Below are 17993 nucleotides of genomic sequence, written 5' to 3' on the forward strand. Positions count from 1 at the left end.
CCACGGTAGCTATTCCGATGGGTGATGGCCGAAGACATACAGCGTTGGGCTGGTTCTACTTAATGAGGACTAAGGTTTTTTCGGATGTTTTTACTTTTGGGCTTACTTCTTTTTATGTCTTCTTGTTTTCATTTGATGCTAGTGCCCCTTTTAGCCCTTCTCACATTTATGGATTTCACGTTTACAGTGATGGGTCGAATCGTTCGAAAGTCATGTTTGACTCATCCTTTGATCGCTTGAAGATGACGCTTATTGCTAGTTCCGGTTGGATGCCACAATTCCATCTTCTACAGATCATTTGTTGAGGCTCTAGTCTCCTCTTTGGTTCATCGGCTTCTGGCGGCAGCAGTTGTAGGAAGATTGAAGAAGTTGCTAGGGTTTCTTGCCTTTTTCTTTTTTCTGGGCTCCAATTTCTTTGGTTTTGTTTTTTACCTCATTTTCTGTAAACTTACTTGTTGGTAATGAAATGACCCTTGAACAAACAAACAAACAAAAAAAAGTAATCCCAATTTCATCGAAACTCTAATTCAAACCCTCTCTGTCTCTCTTGCGGATTATTGTAGAGTAGTTGCAGCCGTTGGTAAAAGCAAATAATTGTTTGGGTTTCAAAAGCAAATAATGGTTTGGGTTTCAAATGCAAATAATAGGTTGTGTTTTAAAATCTAATTCAAGCCACTCATTGAATCCAAGCAGCTCTGTATCAATCTTCAAGAGAGATAGAAGGGAGTTTGAATTAGAGTCATCGAAAATGGAAATTGAGATTGTTTTAGCAAACAAATTGGAGGCAAAAAATTGTGTCAAAAATAAAAGGTCCATACTATCATTTAATTTAATGTTTATTTGACAGGATGAATGAAAATGGGGTGAACTGAGGCTAAATAAGACAAAAAGGCAGTTTCATAGGACAAAGTGAGACAAACAATTTCATGGCATAAAGTGAGACTAAAGGACTGTTTTATGGTGTAAATCAAGACTACTAAAACTTCGCACCCTATGTTAGAGCACTTCCACCAAGGGTGGGATAGGTCGACACACAGCCATAAAAATGGCCCGGCACCTAGTTAAGTTTCTCCAGCCCGGCAGATTGCCTGGCACCCAGCCCAAGTTGGTCTCCAGGCCAGCCCAAAATTGATAGACCTTGGGACTGGACCATCTGGCGCCAGGTTGACGTCATGATTTGAAATCATTTTTTTACGCCAGGTCCCAGCAGAGAATGAGATGTTGGGCTCGACTGCGACGACGAAGATAACGGCAAGGGTGGAGCCGGAACTGAAGGCATGAGCTGCTAGAATCTCACCTATGGTGTTATCGTTATCGTCATCCCTGTCCTCGATCCTAAACCAGCCGTACTGAGCTCTGCATCTCAAGCTCTAGAAGCCATGCCACTTCACTCTGAAGTTCCTCAATTGGGGACCGAAGAAGTCCAGTTTCCAATGCTACAACCACCGCCAGAAGCTGCCGCCTCAGCCTCTGCATCTCAAGCTGTTCTTGTCGGTGCTGAAGCCCAGCCTCAGTGAGTCCACAGTTCACGCCCACACACAGTGTCTTTCAATGTTTTTGTTAATTTTTTAGGAATTTATGCAATGATTCGAATTGGGTTGTCTTAGAAAGGCTTAAAGTAATGATCTTTGCTGTACAATCTGCAAAGAGGATGGTGGCGGTGATAATGATAAAGGTGGTGGTGGGTTGGCGTGCTTTGATGTACAATCTGTCAAATTATTAATTTTTATTATTTTATAATATAAATTAATAATATTTTAATAAAATTGACTAGGCTATTTAGTTTTAGGGGTGGAGATGCATTTGGCCTATTACTGTTTATTGGGGTCTATCACTGTTCATTGAGTGGATAAATGCGCTAGGTGCTGGTGCATTTATATTAAGGGTGGAAATGCTCTTAAATACTAACTAATGATTATTAAAATAAGTAACAAACTTACATGGACTTAAATAAATGTTAAATAATATGACACATGCAAAAGTAAACGGACCTCAATCAAAGTTCTACAACTCATAAAACCATCTCCAAAAGATATGTCAAATCATAAATGGAATATCACGTAATTAAAAGAAGTTTCAACCGATATATCCATCATACGTGGATTAATTATTTAATTATTTTATAGTGGTGGGTCTCAATAATGTACCAATTATAAATTTTGAAAATTATTTTAATTGATGTCTTTTTAAAAATGGGTCTTACAAGTATCATTTATAATAAAAAGAAAAACAAATGAATTTGTCTTTCTATTCAATTATAAGTGAAAGGTCTTAAGCTCGATTCTCACCAAAAGCGAATTTGAATCATCTTAGAGCAAGTCCACCCCTGAGGACTTTGTGCCAGCACCCAGCCCATTTATCCACTCCAGTGAACAGTAATAGACTCCAATGAACAGTAATAGGCCAAGGCATCTTCACCCCTAACAAAAAATAGCCTAGTCAATTTTATTAAAATATTATTATTTTTTATTATAAAATAATAAAAAATAATAATTTTATTTTTAATTTTTGTCGATCCGATCATCAAATCAACTATTCCTCCTGCTTCCTTGTAAGGTTTGGTTTTTTCAAGTTTCTCCTCCACCTCCAAGCCCTCTCCCAATCCAACCCCAATTCCTTCTCCTCTGGCCACAAAATCGATTAGGAATCCCACACCATATTGGCATCCTTGTTCTTCCCCCAAAAACGAGCACAAATTGTCGCCGTTTTGCATCAAATATGAATATAATCTCATCCCCTTCCATCGTCTCCGCCGTCGTCATCTTTGAGATTGAGAATCTTCGCGTCCTTGGTCCCGACTTGAATCCTTTGGCTCCAAACTACTGCATGGCCAATCATTCTCGCTAAGGCTCTCTCTTTCTCTCTCACGCCCCTCCTTTTCGATATTCTTCTTCCAGTCCCTTTTTTTTCTTTTTAATTTTTTTCCCTGTGATTTTTCCTACAAATTATGTAAATCTTGGGTTCTGGGTGTTGGGATTTGTTGTTTTTGTTGTTGGTATCAAATTGTGCGCTTTTGGGTTGTGGAAGAAATTGACACCTTGCCCCAAGACATGGAGGTAATGGGCATGCTCAGGCGGTCGTTTTCATCTCACCGATTTGATGACCACGACGTTAGCCTGACGTCATGTAGGCTGGTCTCTAGCTCAGCACATTTTTCCCTGGTTTGTGGACTGGCTTGGGCTGGGTGCCAGCCAATGTGCTGGGCTGGAGTGGATTGACTGAACCCCAGCCTGGTTTTTTGACTGGGTGCTGGCACATTAGGCCTCTGGTGGACTTGCTCTTATTGCTAGTCCAATGTAAAGCTTAACTTAAACTTTTTGCTTCTTTAGTGTAGATAATATCATTTATTAAAAAAAACAAACAAACGAATTGAAAAATGAGAAAATTTGACATTGGCACATTAGCCCATCACATCAACATTTGACATTTATTAGCCAAACAACGTTGAAGGTTAAGAATGATAAGTTACCCTTTTTGTATTCAATTGTGATTTTAAAGATTTTAATGAATTTATAAATCCATGATATTTTTTATATAAAGGAAATTGTAGCAATGGTCCCTCAACTATAATCTAATTGGAGTAATGGTCATTTAACTTAAAATCTATACCCATTGGCCTCTTAACTCATCAAAACGTGCATTGTGGTCCTTTTTTCGTCAACTCAAGTTAAACTTCCATCTGAATAAAGAGGCAAATATAGAAACCTAAATGAGAAAAATTGTAGCAATTGTCCTTTAACTTTAACTCAATTGAAGAAATGATTCATCAACTTTAACTCAATTTGAGCAATGATCTCTCAACTTTAACCCAATTAGAGTAATGGTCCCTCAACTTTAACACAATTACAAATTCATGGCTTATGTGTAGAAAACAGGAATCCAATTTATATAGAAAACAGAGTGTTTAAAAACACAAGTGGACCGGGGGACACCAAAGCAATCCATCAATCTGCCGGCCAAACTCACGTTTTATTCTCCCACGTTTACGCCCAAAGGTTATAAATCGGAACTTACAATAGACCCATGGTCAAACGACAAACACTCAAACTACAAGACCCATTTTTGTAATTTGGCTTCACATAAAACCCCGAGCGTAAACCCATCAACAACATACCCCCGACATGCGCCACCTCCTAAAACCCCTCCGCCACCATTTCCGCCGTCTGCGGTGGGCCCACCACAAGGCCCAGAAGCCGGCACCGACCCCCTCAGCGCAACCGAGACCGCCACGGCCGCCGCAGAAGCCCGAGAGCTTCACCTTCCACGACCACACGTGGGAGGACCCGTACAACTGGATGTCGAAGCTCAACGACAAGGTGGCGATGCGGCACCTGGATATGTACATGGAGCAAGAGGAGAAGTACACGGAGGCCGTCATGTCCGGCACCGACCGCCTCCTGAGCAAGCTCCAGTCCGAGATGGCCTCTCGCATCGCCTCCGACCTCGCCACCCCTCCCCTTCGCTGGGGCCCCTGGTATGAACAGTAATTATCAAATCAATTTCGTCCATTTTCTGGGTTTCCGGCTTGAGAATCAGACGTTTGCAGGTTGTACTACCGGCGCGTGGAGGAGGGGAAACAATTTCCAGTGCTCTGCCGGAGACTAGCGAGTTTAAACGACGAGTTCATTTCACACAAATCGCCGTCTTCCGGATTCGATTTCACTTCGGGAAAAAGGATCGAACAGAAGCTCATTGATTACAATCAGGAATCACAAAGATATGGCGGTAAATTGCTAATCTTTTACTAATTTTTGTTAAAAGCTGGGTTTTATTATTATTTTTTTTTGTTTGGAAATTTAGTTTGAGTTGAATTTTGTGTAGGTTATGCTTACGAAGAGTTATCGGAAGTATCGCCGGATCATCGGTTTATAGCTTACACAATGTATGATAAGGAGAGTGACTTGTTTAGATTATCTGTTAGGAATTTGAATTCTGGTGCATTGTGTAGTAAGCCGAAAGCAGAGCGTGTTTCGAATTTGGCTTGGGCCAAAGACGGGCAGGCATTGCTTTATGTTGTCACTGATGAAAACAAGCGGCCTTATAGGTCAGTAATTTGCGAATTTCTACTATTTACGTGTGCTATTTTGTTGTACCGGAGTGAAAATGCTGGTAATTCTAGCCTTTTTGATCAATCAGGATATATTGTAGCACGATTGGATCAACCGATGATGATGTTTTGATTCTGGAAGAACCAGATGAAAATGTTTATGTTAACATCCGACATACTAAAAATTTCCAGTTTGTGACAGTGCATACTTTTTCCACGACGTCTTCCAAGGTATTGTTTTGAAGATGACTTTATATTGGTAATAGGCTAAAGCATCAATTTTAGTTCAAGTGATATAGTAATTAGTAATTGTGACCTCTTTTTAGGTGTTTTTGATAAATGCAGCTGATCCATTGTCCGGGATGAACTTGGTTTGGGAGTGTGAAGGTATAGCCCATGGCATACTTGAGCATCATCAAGGATATCTTTATCTGTTTACTGATGCTTCAAAAGAGGGCCAGTCAACCGATTACCATTTTCTTCTTCGTAGTCCTCTAGATTCTTCTTCAAGTCCAAGAATATGGGAGGTCTGTGGTTTAACTTTACATTATGTTTTTTTTTTTTAAATCAATCTTTCGTTTTTCTATTTCAAAGCTTTCTGCTTTTGAATGTTTGTGATTATTTCCTTGTGATAAGCCCTATATCAGTTCTCTTTGTTATTAACATGACATTTTGATTAGTAGCTTTTTTTCCAGCATCGAGTATGAGCATTTCAGTTCGATTATCTGTTTTATCTGAGTGATATTTCTTGTTTAATGTGGATAGTTAAACCCAGGCAATAATTTACTTTCTTATTTACCGCAGAACGTATTCGCCAATGACAAGGACTGGATTTTTGAGGATTTTGATTTCAGTCATACACACTTAGTAGTTATTTTAAAGGAAGGGCGAAACTTTAAACTTTGTTCAGTCACTTTACCTTTGCCTGCTGGTAAGGTAGGTCAACTGCATCATGCATTGTTAACAATAATTTCAATGTGAAAGAATTTGAAATATGCTCTTGACTATTGTTATTCTCATTTTTTTTTTACCTCATGCTGTATCAGGGGGCAGTGCATCTAAAAGAGCTTCACCCACAATTCCTGCCCCTTCCAAAATATGTTTCGCAAATATCACCTGGACCAAATTATGATTACCATTCATCAGTGATGCGCTTTACAATATCATCACCTGTGGTACGTGAGTTACAATGATCACTTCTAAAGACTGGCAGGATTCTTCCATAGATTTATGCTTTCATAATGTGTTTCCATCATAGAAACAAAGTTGTTAAAATGTCACGACTGTAATATGAGCTCCCTTTTTTTAATGGGTTCTGTAAATTAATCCTTATGCCAAACAACTAATCTCAAAATTTTGATTGTCTACCCGGTTTGGTTTAGAATTTGCAATGTATTTGAAGTTCAAGGTTTTCACAATAGACATCATTCTGTTTTATGGTTACTGAATTTGTACGACTCTGGTTAGCACCAAAAGGAGAGTATGAGGTTTCATTACCATTGTGCACATGTGTTTGGAATCATCTATCCATTTGTGTTCCATGTCCAAAGTCCAAATTATGAACCCAATCTTCTTAACTTTCGCAGATGCCGGATGCTGTGGTTGATTATGACCTGTCAAATGGAAAGTGGAATATCATTCAACAGCAGAATATTCTTCATGAAAGAACACGGGTTTTGTATGGAACAACTTCCATAGAAAGCATCAACGAGGAGACCATAAATTCAAAACCTTTGAATTTTATAACTGATGCCAACTCTGATGATGCTCAGTTGTGGAATGATCTTTCTGAGTTTTATGCTTGTGAACAATATAATGTATCTTCTTATGATGGAGTTTTGGTTCCATTGACTGTTGTATACTCCCGTAAAAACAAGAAAGAGGATCAGAACCCTGGATTGCTTCATGTCCATGGAGCTTATGGTGAGCTTCTGGACAAGCGGTGGCGGAGTGAGTTGAAAAGCCTTCTTGATCGTGGTTGGACCATTGCGTATGCTGACATTAGGTCTGGTTTGTGTTGAATACCATTTCTAAGTTATTCCAGGCTTAGTTTCAGTCATACCGAATAAACTTGGTAGATTTTTAACTAAAATTTTTCTGTGGAGGTAGGGGTGTAGTTTGCATCTGATGCACTGCAAAAGTCACATTAGTTTTCCTTCCTAATAGCCTTGTGATTGCCTACTAACCATGTTTGGATAATATTTCCAGAGGCGGAGGAGGTGGAGGAAAGAAGTGGCACCATGATGGAAGGTGTACAAAGAAGATGAATTCCATCAAAGATTACATCTCCTGTGCCAAATTCCTTGTTGACAAAGAAATTGTCCATGAAAACAAGCTTGCTGGATGGGGTCATAGTGCTGGAGGACTCGTGGTTGCTTCAGCCATCAATCAATCCCCATATTTATTTAAGGCTGCAATTTTGAAGGTAAACATGGATCGTCTTCCACTTTTAATTTTAATTGTCTTTTAGGTTACCCATTAGTTCTTTTTGTACGGTTTTAGTGTGGTTTGCTTTGGTTAAATAAACTTAGTTGTTTCTAATTCGGGGTCTAGTTTTGTTTTGCTTCTCAGCACGAAGAGATTGTCATGATATTCTGTTGACAATTGTAATTTGGTAATTGAAAGATCATTGGTAATTGAAATTTGAAGGAAACTAATACATTGGGAACTGACATTTTGCAAGCATATGTCTGTAAGGAGGCATTTCATTCTTTATTTTTTTAGTAAATAAATACATAGTCACGCTGAATTTCTTCGTATAATCGTTATAAATTAATTCATTTCCTCTGTGCTTCAGGTTCCATTTTTAGACGCAACAAACACTCTTCTCTCTCCCATTTTACCACTTACAGCTGCCGACTATGAAGAGTTTGGATACCCTGGGGACATTGATGATTTTCATGCTATACGTGACTATTCTCCTTATGACAATATCCAGAAGGATGTTCTTTATCCAGCTGTCATGATCTCCTCATCTTTCAATACACGGTAATTTTTCATCTACCCTTTGTTATTTTCACTTTTCCAACTGTTTAGGATTTTCACAAGTCAGAAAGTGGCATGTTTCAGATTTGGAGTTTGGGAATCTGCAAAATGGATCGCGCGGGTTCGTGAACTTACAATTTATGACCAAAATCGTCCGGTACTGCTTAATTTAACAACAGATATAGTGGAGGAAAACAGGTACCTCCAGTGCAAGGAGTCGGCACTGGAGTCTGCATTTCTTATAAAGGTGATGGAATCATAGATCCTATTTCGCTTTCCCTTTCCCTCTCCCTAGTGAATCTGTTGATCAGCAACCGAGAGTCTAGATGCTGGAAACAAGTGTCCAGAAGAGCATCCCCCGATAAACTATAGTGTGGTTTGTAACACAGTCACGTGATATAACCAATCCACGTGTTATATTCTGTATGGCACAAGTTGCTTTCAACTATTGTGGTCATAGTTGTTATCTCTACATTTATTAATGAAATCGAAGGTAAGATAAAGGTATCGCTGTCCTCTACATATTTTAACCACGGACGCCATCGTCGGTTTCGGTTCAATTAGATTACGGAAAAACACCGAAGACAATCGGATCAAACCAAACCGTCATTAGCCAGCTCGGTTGGCCGGATTTCCAAGTCCCTAGGGTGAAACTTAACACACATGTTCAGAAGAACAATGCGAAAAAGAAAAAGAGTGTAAAACCCATGAATCTTCTTTTGCAATAAGTCAATTATACCATGAATTGTACAAGAGCAGAGTGAGTAATGGGAACAATTCCAATCTAATTCTGCTAGACCAACTCTACAACAACCCTTTCCTTCTAGCAGAAAATAGCAAACAAAGTAAAATAAATCTACAGTAAAAAAATAATAGGGCAAAAGAGGAGATTACAGAGGTTAACAAAGTCATCTACCTGCATCGATGAGCTATTTGTGGAAGAACAAAAGAATGCAACCACACAGAAAAGTCAGGAACTAAGGCCATTCTACCCTTTCGGCATGGAAGTCGTCTGCTCGGATATCCAGACAGCGGTAACCAATAAGTTTCAATGTAAAATAGGTCATTTTCTTTCTCAACTTTGAACAATATCATTGACAGATGTAACAGATTTCGTCTCAGATTCTTCATCGACAGTTGACAGCCCACCGTCTCTGATAAAGGTTGGATTAAGAAAATTTGCTACAAAAGCCCATAACTTGTAAACATCCTCAAAGTTGGTTAGGAATCCCAAAGAAGCTGTAACAACCTCAAGCCGTACGAACTCGCTTTTTCTACCATTTCTGCCATTCTCCATTGGCCGGCAAAGGGTAGTATCTTGAAGATTCAAAACTCCATTTTTCTGTCTTGGACCATCCATGATCCGTATGTGACTGAGGAAACCAATGCCAAGCGCGATTCCTTCTTTTTCAGCCAGTTTCTGTACAACTTCTGGATTGATTAGCCCTCTATTCCGGTCTTTCACATTGAAAGCTACAGCTGCTCCCCTTTCGTATTTTATTTTTGGGCCATAGATGTGAACAAGATTTGTTCTTTTGTCTCCATCTGATCCAGGCAATCTTAGTTGTAGCAAAGAGGTCACAAGCCAATTGACCAAAAATCGAAGCCGGGAGGTGGTTTTATTGAGACCTAACGTATTGACATGATCAAGATGCCGACATATTATCTCAGGTTCCCTCCTGTCCCAGTCTTGCCCATCACCATATTCCCCATCACTAGCGGAATCTTCATCCTCCAGACTAGTCACAGAAATTTCTCCTGTTTCAAGATTATGGCTTACATGGTCTTTTTCAGTGCTAAAGGACACCCTTCTCCCCCGGCTTGGTTGCTCGTTCTCTTCCAATCCAAAAAACCTACCATTTCCAAATTTACTCCCCTCCCTTCTCCCTAACAACCTAAACTCACCTTCAGTTTCTCTTCTTATGGTGCAACCTCTAATCTCTCTGCAACTTTCAACGGTTGATCCATTTTCTAGGTTCTGATGCTGAGAAGTGGAAGATGAATTTTCGTGACAAAATCCATTTGTGCCAGAATTCAACAGTGACCCATTGGACAAGGGTTCAATGGTTCCGCATTCTTCTTGGATCTCTCCATTACACTGATCAGAAGCCCTTTTACCATTTCGTGAAGTGGGACCTGCTTCTGCAAATTGTTCTTCATTGACCTCCTTCACAGAGTCCAGCTCCTGAGAAATTGATAGGACAGCGGCGTCAAATGATAACACATGACAGTCATCGTGTAGCCCTGAGTTTACCTTTTTATCATCAAATATGGGGCTGCCATACAGCCTAGAAGCAGGTTTTGGGGAAACTTGCTTACGATTCTTCTGGCCAGAAAACCAAAATGGAGGCAGAGGCGAGGCAATCTTATGTTTGTTTATCTGACCAGAATGGTCGGAACCCATTGGGCTCTGACCCAAATCAATCCAATACGAATTGTCAGATGAATCGTCTTCACTGAAGATTGGGCTCTTCATAACCTCCCCAGCTGAGACACTCTCAGCTTCTTCAAATAAGGCGCTCGTCCCATCCCTGTCAGAGCTGTTATCATGCTCCATCTCAGTCTCAAATACATCCCTCACCTGAGAAGATGTGTATGCTCCAGAGAAAGCAGGCATCGGCTTTCCCTGCTGAGTTTCAGTAGTTATCTCACCATCATCAGCTAATTCATGATCCTCAGTTCCGGCCAATTTATCCAGACCATCTATCGAATCACTAAGATATAATGGGTATTCAGGGGTAATCTTCACCATTCCAGACCCAGTTGACCCTGACTGATTTTGAAGGCATCCGACTACTGACTTCTTAATCAGAAGACATCCAAATCCAGTTGGATCAAACCCAAAAACCTTGTAGAACGATGTGATAATAAAATCAGGCCGGAAAAGGGACAGTCCAAGTGAATCCATGTCCTTTGGACCCAACGACCCTGCATCAAGCAAGACATGCCAATTGTTCTGCTGAGCCAGTGCCATCCACTGGTAAGAATACTTGGCCCCAGTAACCCTAGACTGTACCGGAAACACAAAAAGCCCGGCCGCAGAATCCTTCTTCCTCCTCTTCTTAATCGAAATCTCCTTTCTCAAATCAGTGGTGCAGAGTTTCAATGTTGGCCACTTAAACCAAGCACTGTGAACCTTTGCACCTTTCTCTCTAGCACTCTGAGCCATCCAATTCACAGACTGGCTCTCATAATCGAACATTGTCAACAATTTCTTGTTCGTATGAAAAGGGTACGATTCGGCCAACAATTTAAATGCAGAACCTCTACTCACAGTAAAAACAAGACCATATTCACTCTCAGGAATGTTTAAATAATCCATAATCCTAGTTTTTATATCATGTTCCACAGTGCCTTTCTCAGCACCGCCATAAAGTGCATGATTATTCAAATTTGCAGTTATCTCAGACAAGCTAAATGTTGAAGAATCCCAATAGTGCAGTGTCTGTAGGTACGAAAAAAGCCCGAAACCGCAGTAATCAAGGCATACCTTTGGAGACAAATGTGCATACTCCTCTACCCTCAGCTGATCGATCTTCTCCGAAGACTGGTAATTCGAGTACATGGTAAGGAACTTCGTGAATGCTTCATGGAGGTCAGGGATGGCGTCTTCAGACTCAAAAATCCGGTCAGCAGCAAGGGCAGTGGCACAGAGAAACTCCCGCTGAGCATGGAGCCTGGCGAGCGATCTGGACCGTCCAATCCCCTCGTCCGGGTTGGCAATGGCCTCAGACTCCATGTCCTGAGATTTGAAGAGAAACCCATCTTCCGAAGCTTCCTCCAGAGCCTCTCTGAGCTTGTTTTCTTGAATCTTCCGGAGAATTGACGGGTTTCTCTTGGCGTCGGAGTCCGAATCCGACCCGCTTTTCTTCCCGCTGGTGCTGCTCTTCCTGTCCAGGAACAGAGCAGCGCAGTAGGATAGGGGCTTCCATAGTGAAAAATGCATGAAACCCTAATTCCTCTTTTGGGAATTGAGATTTGGGGGAGATTAAGAAAACCCAAATCTTTATTTTTTGAGATTTGGGTTGAATTTTCAGAAAGGTGGTATCTTTACAGAGATCGGAAAACCCCCACTTGAAAGGAAGCGGTGGCCGAGTGAAGCAACTCCTTCCAGCTCAAAAAACCCCACCAAACGTCAACTGCCAGTGCAGCAGCACATTTAATGGGAAAGCAAGCCCACCACCACCTCTACACCAAATGCTCTCATTCACTCAGATTCTTGGTAAAACCAAATCATATTCGTGTGTTGATTATTTGGCAACCCCCAATGCCAACTCTCTCTCTCTCTCTCTCTCTCTCTACAATCTTCTTCCCACACTAATCCCTGGTTAACAAACAGAGAGAAAAGGACATTGACTTTCACAAATCCTATGCCAACTGGTGTGTTGTAACTTGTTTATGCATTTTGCTTTCCAATTTTTAATCAATCAATCTGTCCCTGATAATTAACAGTCACGTTTTAGTTTTGGAATTGTTGGCGGTGGGACCCTTTGGAGCCACTTTCCCCTTGTGGTCAATGGTGAAAAGTCAAATGATCAGTTGGCTAAAGCTGACTTCTGTCCAACTAGGCAGCTTGAATGGATTTTACACAGCTCCTCAACCCTATTTTATTCCAATCTTAAATTACTTTTTGCCAACAACATATTCTTGCAATATGATGAGATTATTTTGGATTCGGTTACTTTTTTCAGAGATTGGCTTTAAAAATGGATGATTCAGATTATTTTGCAACATTATATGATAAAAAAAAATTGTTTATTGGTTTGCCTCTCGAATTTGTATAGAACTATCAATTTTTTCTATAAATTTTAACTTTAGCCAATTATTCCCCTAAATTTTTATAATTAGTCAATTTTCTTCCTGAACTTTAACTTTAGCTAATTACCCTCTCTAAAATTTTATAAATAGCTAATTTCCCCCTAGTGTTATATTTTAAAAAATTTCTTCCAATTTTTCATTATTCTCATGTGTTGTTCACGCGATCAAAATGGATGAAAATTTTAAAATCTATAATCAATGGGGAAATTGGCTATTTATAAAGTTCAGAGGTAATTAAAGGTCGAGGGAGAAATTGACTAATTAGAAAAGTTCATGAGGTAATTGGCTAAAATTAAAGTTTAGGTGGAAAATTGACATCTCCATACAAGTTCGGGGGCAAAACGACAAACATGTCATAAAAAAAAGGAAAAAATAGAATAAGATCTTAATGAGAAGGTTGCAAGCATTGCCCTAACTGTTATGTTAATGCTCAAATTTGGGAGATTAATTAATAAAGGCCACTCCAGTCGAACCTTGGTGGGCTAAGGGTAAAGACAATAAAAACTTTGACAATAGGATTTAAGTGATTCACCCTTAAAAGATGGACTACATGTACTGAGGAACTCAGATAACGAAGTGACCCCATCCTCGTGGTTGTACGTATTCTATTTAAACAAATGAATATCGTATCTTCTCTAAAAAAAAATTAAAAAAAAATTAAAAAAAAATAAAAAAAAACACTTACTAATCGCCCAAGTCAAAAGAAAACTTATACGTTTATTAAGCATTCCCAAAACATATCATATAAAATCTTTGATGGTATCTTGATTACAACAAGATTCTTCTCTCACTTTGGTGTAAAATTGCTTTCTTCAAGCTATATGTTCAGATAAGTTTCACAAATAATTAATAGCAATGCAAAATCTTATAAAATACAATTAGCAAATCAAGCAGCTGCAAATTGTCCACTTGCTCTCTTTTTCAGCAAGTTAAATAAGCATATTCTCATGAAAAAAAAATAGAAAAACATAAGTTAAATAATTAGGCATATTTGTCCACTACCGTAAAATGACATCTAACATCTTAATTAGTCAACTCTTAATACCAAAAAGACAAACAAAGATCTCAATGTTGTAAAATCGATTGTGGGTGCAGTGGAATAAATGAAACAAGACACAAAATTTACGAGGTTCCTCTATAGTCAGTGTGACTGGAGTACGTCCTCGGGGCAGCAGTGGTGCTTTCATTATAATTTGAAATAATAGGAGTACAAAGATAACTCTCTCTATTATCTCCTCTTATCTTCCTCTATTTTCTCTCTTCCTCTTCCTTCTCTCTCTTCCTCTTCCTTCCTTCCTCTCTTTCTTTCCCGTGAACCCTTCAAATCTATCTATCCCTTTGTTGTGTTTCATAAGGCTTGTTTTTATACAAGTAAATCACATGCTAAATAGTGGAAGGGCAACTTGCCCATTATTTGAGTGGACATCCATTTCTACAACACTCCCCCTTGGATGGCCACAAGTCTTCGATTGACTCGTTAAAATCTTGATCTGTTTTGGATGCTCCCCCTGATGAGTATCTCCCCCTGATTTCAAATCATTTAGGTTGATCGTTGATTGTTCTGCTTTAGTCTCTTAGTAAGAAGAGTTGCTGAAAGAGGTGCTTTACTTGTTAACTTTCCACAGGCTTTTTCTTGAACTGGGTTGTAGGACTTTCTGCTAGACTAGCATCCAAAGGTCTGAATTTACTCCTTTTATCTGGAGCAGATTTGATTCAAGTGTGGTGGACACTTGATCTTGAATCGGACTTGTGATTTCTTCAAGGACTTTCGAGGCTTGATCTTGAATGAAATTGTATCGTGAAGAGCTTCACGTGGCAAGTGATTTTCGGCTTTGTCGGGGATGAATCAACACGTATTTGTTGCGCTTGTCTCCACATGCTTCAATGTATCATTTTCACTTTCCTTACTTGCTCCCCTTGCTTAAGTAGTATTTTCACTGCTTTTCCCCCCATGCATATGTGGCATCTTCTCTTGTAGGATTTGTCCCCTGGTGCAGAAGTGGAATGCAAACCCTTGCATTTGGATGGTTCATCACTTCTTGGTGACTGGAGACCCAGCTCCAACAACAGTTGAAGATGACTACTCGAGATCAATACTAGGTAAGCAATCAGGAAAGGTTCCAGGCAGTCTGTTCCTTACCTGGAGTTTGAGTGGAGGTTCCGACATACTGCTTTCTTTATCCTTGTCTTTGCAGGTAAGGACAAGGACAAAGGAAATAACAGGGAGATTGCATGATATGAGATAATCTTGCTCTGGTCCCTGAAGATATGTGATAATCTTGCTCTGGTGTGACATGTTGAAAAGGTATTCTCGGAGAGGAAGAAAACTGAGTATTTCGAGATGCTATGTTGAAGATGCATTCTCGGAGATGAGAAAGAGTTAGGTATTCTTGCAGTGTTGCGGGTCTGCCTTGTTATGGAGAACAGAGGTCGACATATATAGAGATTTCTCAATAGCAAGTGGTGGTGCTGTGCTTTTACTCTTGTCAGCAACTGTGGTGGAAATAGAACAGTAAGATTTACGCGTTTTCAACTTTGTCAGAGATCTTTGACAAAATTGCACGCGACATCTGAAAAGCTGGGATTACGTCTGAAAAATGCCAACGAACTTTATTCAGGAAAATCTGGCTTTTTGAAATTCGGAGAGCCGTGTCGCTTCGATCTTTGAACAAGCGGCTCTGTTGCCTCTTCTTTTATAGAGACATCAATTGCGTTCAAGAGTATGCTCAGAAAGTTGCTGCCTGAGAAATTTCCACCTTCTTGCACTTCTGAAATTTTATTTGACCTTTGTTTTTCCTTCATCATTCCTGAAAAATGACTTGCCCATCTAACATTTGCTTAGATTTGAGTCTTAGGAGTGATACAGACAAGCAGCGTCAGGATAATATATGGCGCTCGTCCTTCTTATCTTCTAATGGTCCTCTTACGGTTGGGGACTCTGTGATGAAGAATAACATAACCGCTACTGTGGTAGCTAGGAATCTTCTCACTCCAAGGGATAACAAGATCCTTTCAGAACGGTCTGAAGAGTCGGTCGTTCAAGACTCCTTGGCTCTCAGTGTTCAGTGTGCTGGCTCTGTGTCCAATATGGGCCAACGCCTACTTGCTCAAACTCGCCAAGTTGAATCATTGATGGTGGAGGTGGCAAGTCTTAAACAAGAGATCAGAGGGCTCAAGAACGAGAATAGGGTGTTACACGTGCTTGCAAATAGTTACTCTACGAGCATGAAAAGAAAGCTCGACCAACTGCAGGAATCCGAAAGTCGGATTCAAAGTGATCACCAGAGGTTCGTTGCTAGATTCCGAAAGCAACTAATGCCTTCCCCTTCTGGTGTTTTGCTAAGTACTGGGGTGCCACATGATCAATCTCCAGTGCCTCCCCTTTCTGGGGTACTTTCGAGTACTGAGGCTGCACATGAGTAACCTTTGTGAAGGCTTCATCCTGTTTGTTTGTTTTAACTCATGTGTATGTATATATCTGTAATTTCTTGGAGATATTAATAAATAAGCTTTATTTCATTCAATGTATTGTGCCAAATACAATAAAGCATATACTTCACTAAGATGTGGTACTTCTGGACCAAATATTAATTTATCTTTACCCTCACGAAGATAAATGATTATTCTTAGTGTCTTCATCATATGAGTATTCAACTCATAATCTTCAATCCATATGGTTCTTTTAATATCATAAATATCATGGATAAGATTCGTGTTGGTAGATTGTTCAATCTACAGCTCGAGACAATAATTCCTTCAACACTTTATAATTTTTCTAGACTCTTCAGGAGTTCCAATTTAATATCATCAACTCTTCAAGAGTTTTAATTTAATGTCATTGACTCTTGCAAGAGATTTTAGTATGTTGCAACAATATCATAATGATAGTACTCACTAAGGCAATTTGTATCATCCATTGGTATTGAGTACATATTTTATGTTTTACCCTTCAGAGGCTTACTTCAAGCAATTTGAATCCTTCAAGGGTTTTCTACACTTCATGACACATTTTCCTTTGGAATTTATACAGAGCAATTTGCTCCCATGTATACTTGAGGGATTTACTTATGGAGATATAATGTGGGCGACTCACAACCCTTCGTATATAATTCTCCATTCATATGAACTTGTTTACAACCTTGTGTCATATCATGTGAGTGTATTTCACTGTATTACAAATGCCCAATGTAACCTCCTGGGTTCAACATCTTTTGGCTATTTGTATTGTATTCAAATATATATAGGTTCATTTGCCCACGTTCTTACAAAATTGTAATGGAATTGCCTTTCTCCATTTTGGCCAATAATTTTCCTTTTGTCGACGAACAAAAGAACGTGACTCAATATTAACACATCTCATTGATGAATTTAGTAGCTACTTGTAAAAACCAAAATTACCATTGGTTATCATCAATCCGTGATCCCATATTCTCATGTGCATGCGCATGCATAAAAGCTTTTCATTTCTTTGGATATCCATTGCCTCTTCAAGGGCATGACGCTATCTCTTCCAGGATAGTCATAATTTAGAGAATGTGGATCATAACCTCCTCTTGAGCGTTATAGAGCTTGGATTTTAATCTCCACTTTCGGGAGTTGAGTCATTGGAACCTATATGTCTATTATGCTTCATGTATGAGACATCAACATTCCCATGTCTATGGATTGTCCTATCTGGGACGTGTATCCATGCGGCGACTGTCATGCTTCTGGCATGCAACAGTTATGCTTCGGGAATGTAATAGTTCAGTAGTGCCATATTATTCTTCTTTCGAATAACTGAACCTTTTGAGTCTAAAAATCTGCCATGCTTCAGGCGTGCAACAGATAAATCATTTACTGTCTCATTATTTTATCCAACAGAGACATCAATTCTTGTAGGCACATTTGCAGTAAGTATATATGATTTCATCACTTTCGTTGCATCATTCAATTATTCATATTTCATTTTCTCATTGATTGCTTCGTGAATCAAAATAAGACAAATTCTCTTCGTTCTTCTGGAACGGTCTTTTCTCATCATTCTTTTGGAATGATATTTTCTCATCGTTCTTCTGGAACGATGTTATTTTCTCCCCCTAATGGCGGGAAAACTGTCTTATCAAAATCATAGTCCGTAAATCATGCGGTAGACATATCCCCA

The 17993-nt window shown here is 39.5% G+C and overlaps 2 protein-coding genes across 4 annotated transcripts; one reads left to right on the forward strand and one right to left on the reverse strand.

Moving 5' to 3' along the window:
- The first annotated feature begins 3970 nt into the window (after positions 1–3970).
- On the forward strand, positions 3971–8535 carry LOC126604059 (uncharacterized). 3 transcript variants are annotated; one of them, XM_050271131.1, is made up of 11 exons: positions 3971–4474; positions 4547–4725; positions 4822–5044; positions 5137–5278; positions 5374–5574; positions 5852–5983; positions 6094–6222; positions 6634–7052; positions 7256–7472; positions 7845–8035; positions 8100–8535. In XM_050271131.1, exons 1-11 carry the CDS (start codon positions 4122–4124, stop codon positions 8203–8205), a joined length of 2292 nt encoding a protein of 763 aa, XP_050127088.1. In that variant the 5' UTR covers positions 3971–4121; the 3' UTR covers positions 8206–8535. The 3 variants fall into 3 exon arrangements, with proteins under 3 accessions (XP_050127088.1, XP_050127089.1, XP_050127087.1); XM_050271132.1 differs by having other exon boundaries at positions 3973–4474; positions 5250–5278; positions 5393–5574; positions 8117–8535; XM_050271130.1 differs by having other exon boundaries at positions 3975–4474; positions 8117–8535.
- Positions 8536–8746: 211 nt separating this feature from the next.
- On the reverse strand, positions 8747–12427 carry LOC126604057 (uncharacterized). Its single transcript, XM_050271129.1, has one exon. The coding sequence runs from the start codon at positions 11976–11978 to the stop codon at positions 9108–9110; it is 2871 nt and encodes a 956-aa protein (XP_050127086.1). The 5' UTR covers positions 11979–12427; the 3' UTR covers positions 8747–9107.
- Positions 12428–17993: the final 5566 nt, after the last annotated feature.

The sequence above is a fragment of the Malus sylvestris genome, chromosome 15 (genome assembly GCF_916048215.2).
Source record: "Malus sylvestris chromosome 15, drMalSylv7.2, whole genome shotgun sequence".
Lineage (NCBI taxonomy): Eukaryota > Viridiplantae > Streptophyta > Magnoliopsida > Rosales > Rosaceae > Malus > Malus sylvestris.

What these genes read in the sequence shown, in the direction of transcription:
- LOC126604059 (XM_050271130.1), top strand. Translation starts at nt 4,122, where the DNA reads ATGCGCCACCTCCTAAAACCCCTCCGCCACCATTTCCGCCGTCTGCGG. An exon ending in CCCCTTCGCTGGGGCCCCTG is followed by an intron (nt 4,475 to 4,546) that starts GTATGAACAGTA and finishes AGACGTTTGCAG; the next exon opens with GTTGTACTACCGGCGCGTGG. An exon ending in TCCTCATCTTTCAATACACG is followed by an intron (nt 8,036 to 8,116) that starts GTAATTTTTCAT and finishes GGCATGTTTCAG; the next exon opens with ATTTGGAGTTTGGGAATCTG.
- LOC126604057 (XM_050271129.1), bottom strand. Translation starts at nt 11,978, where the DNA reads ATGCATTTTTCACTATGGAAGCCCCTATCCTACTGCGCTGCTCTGTTC.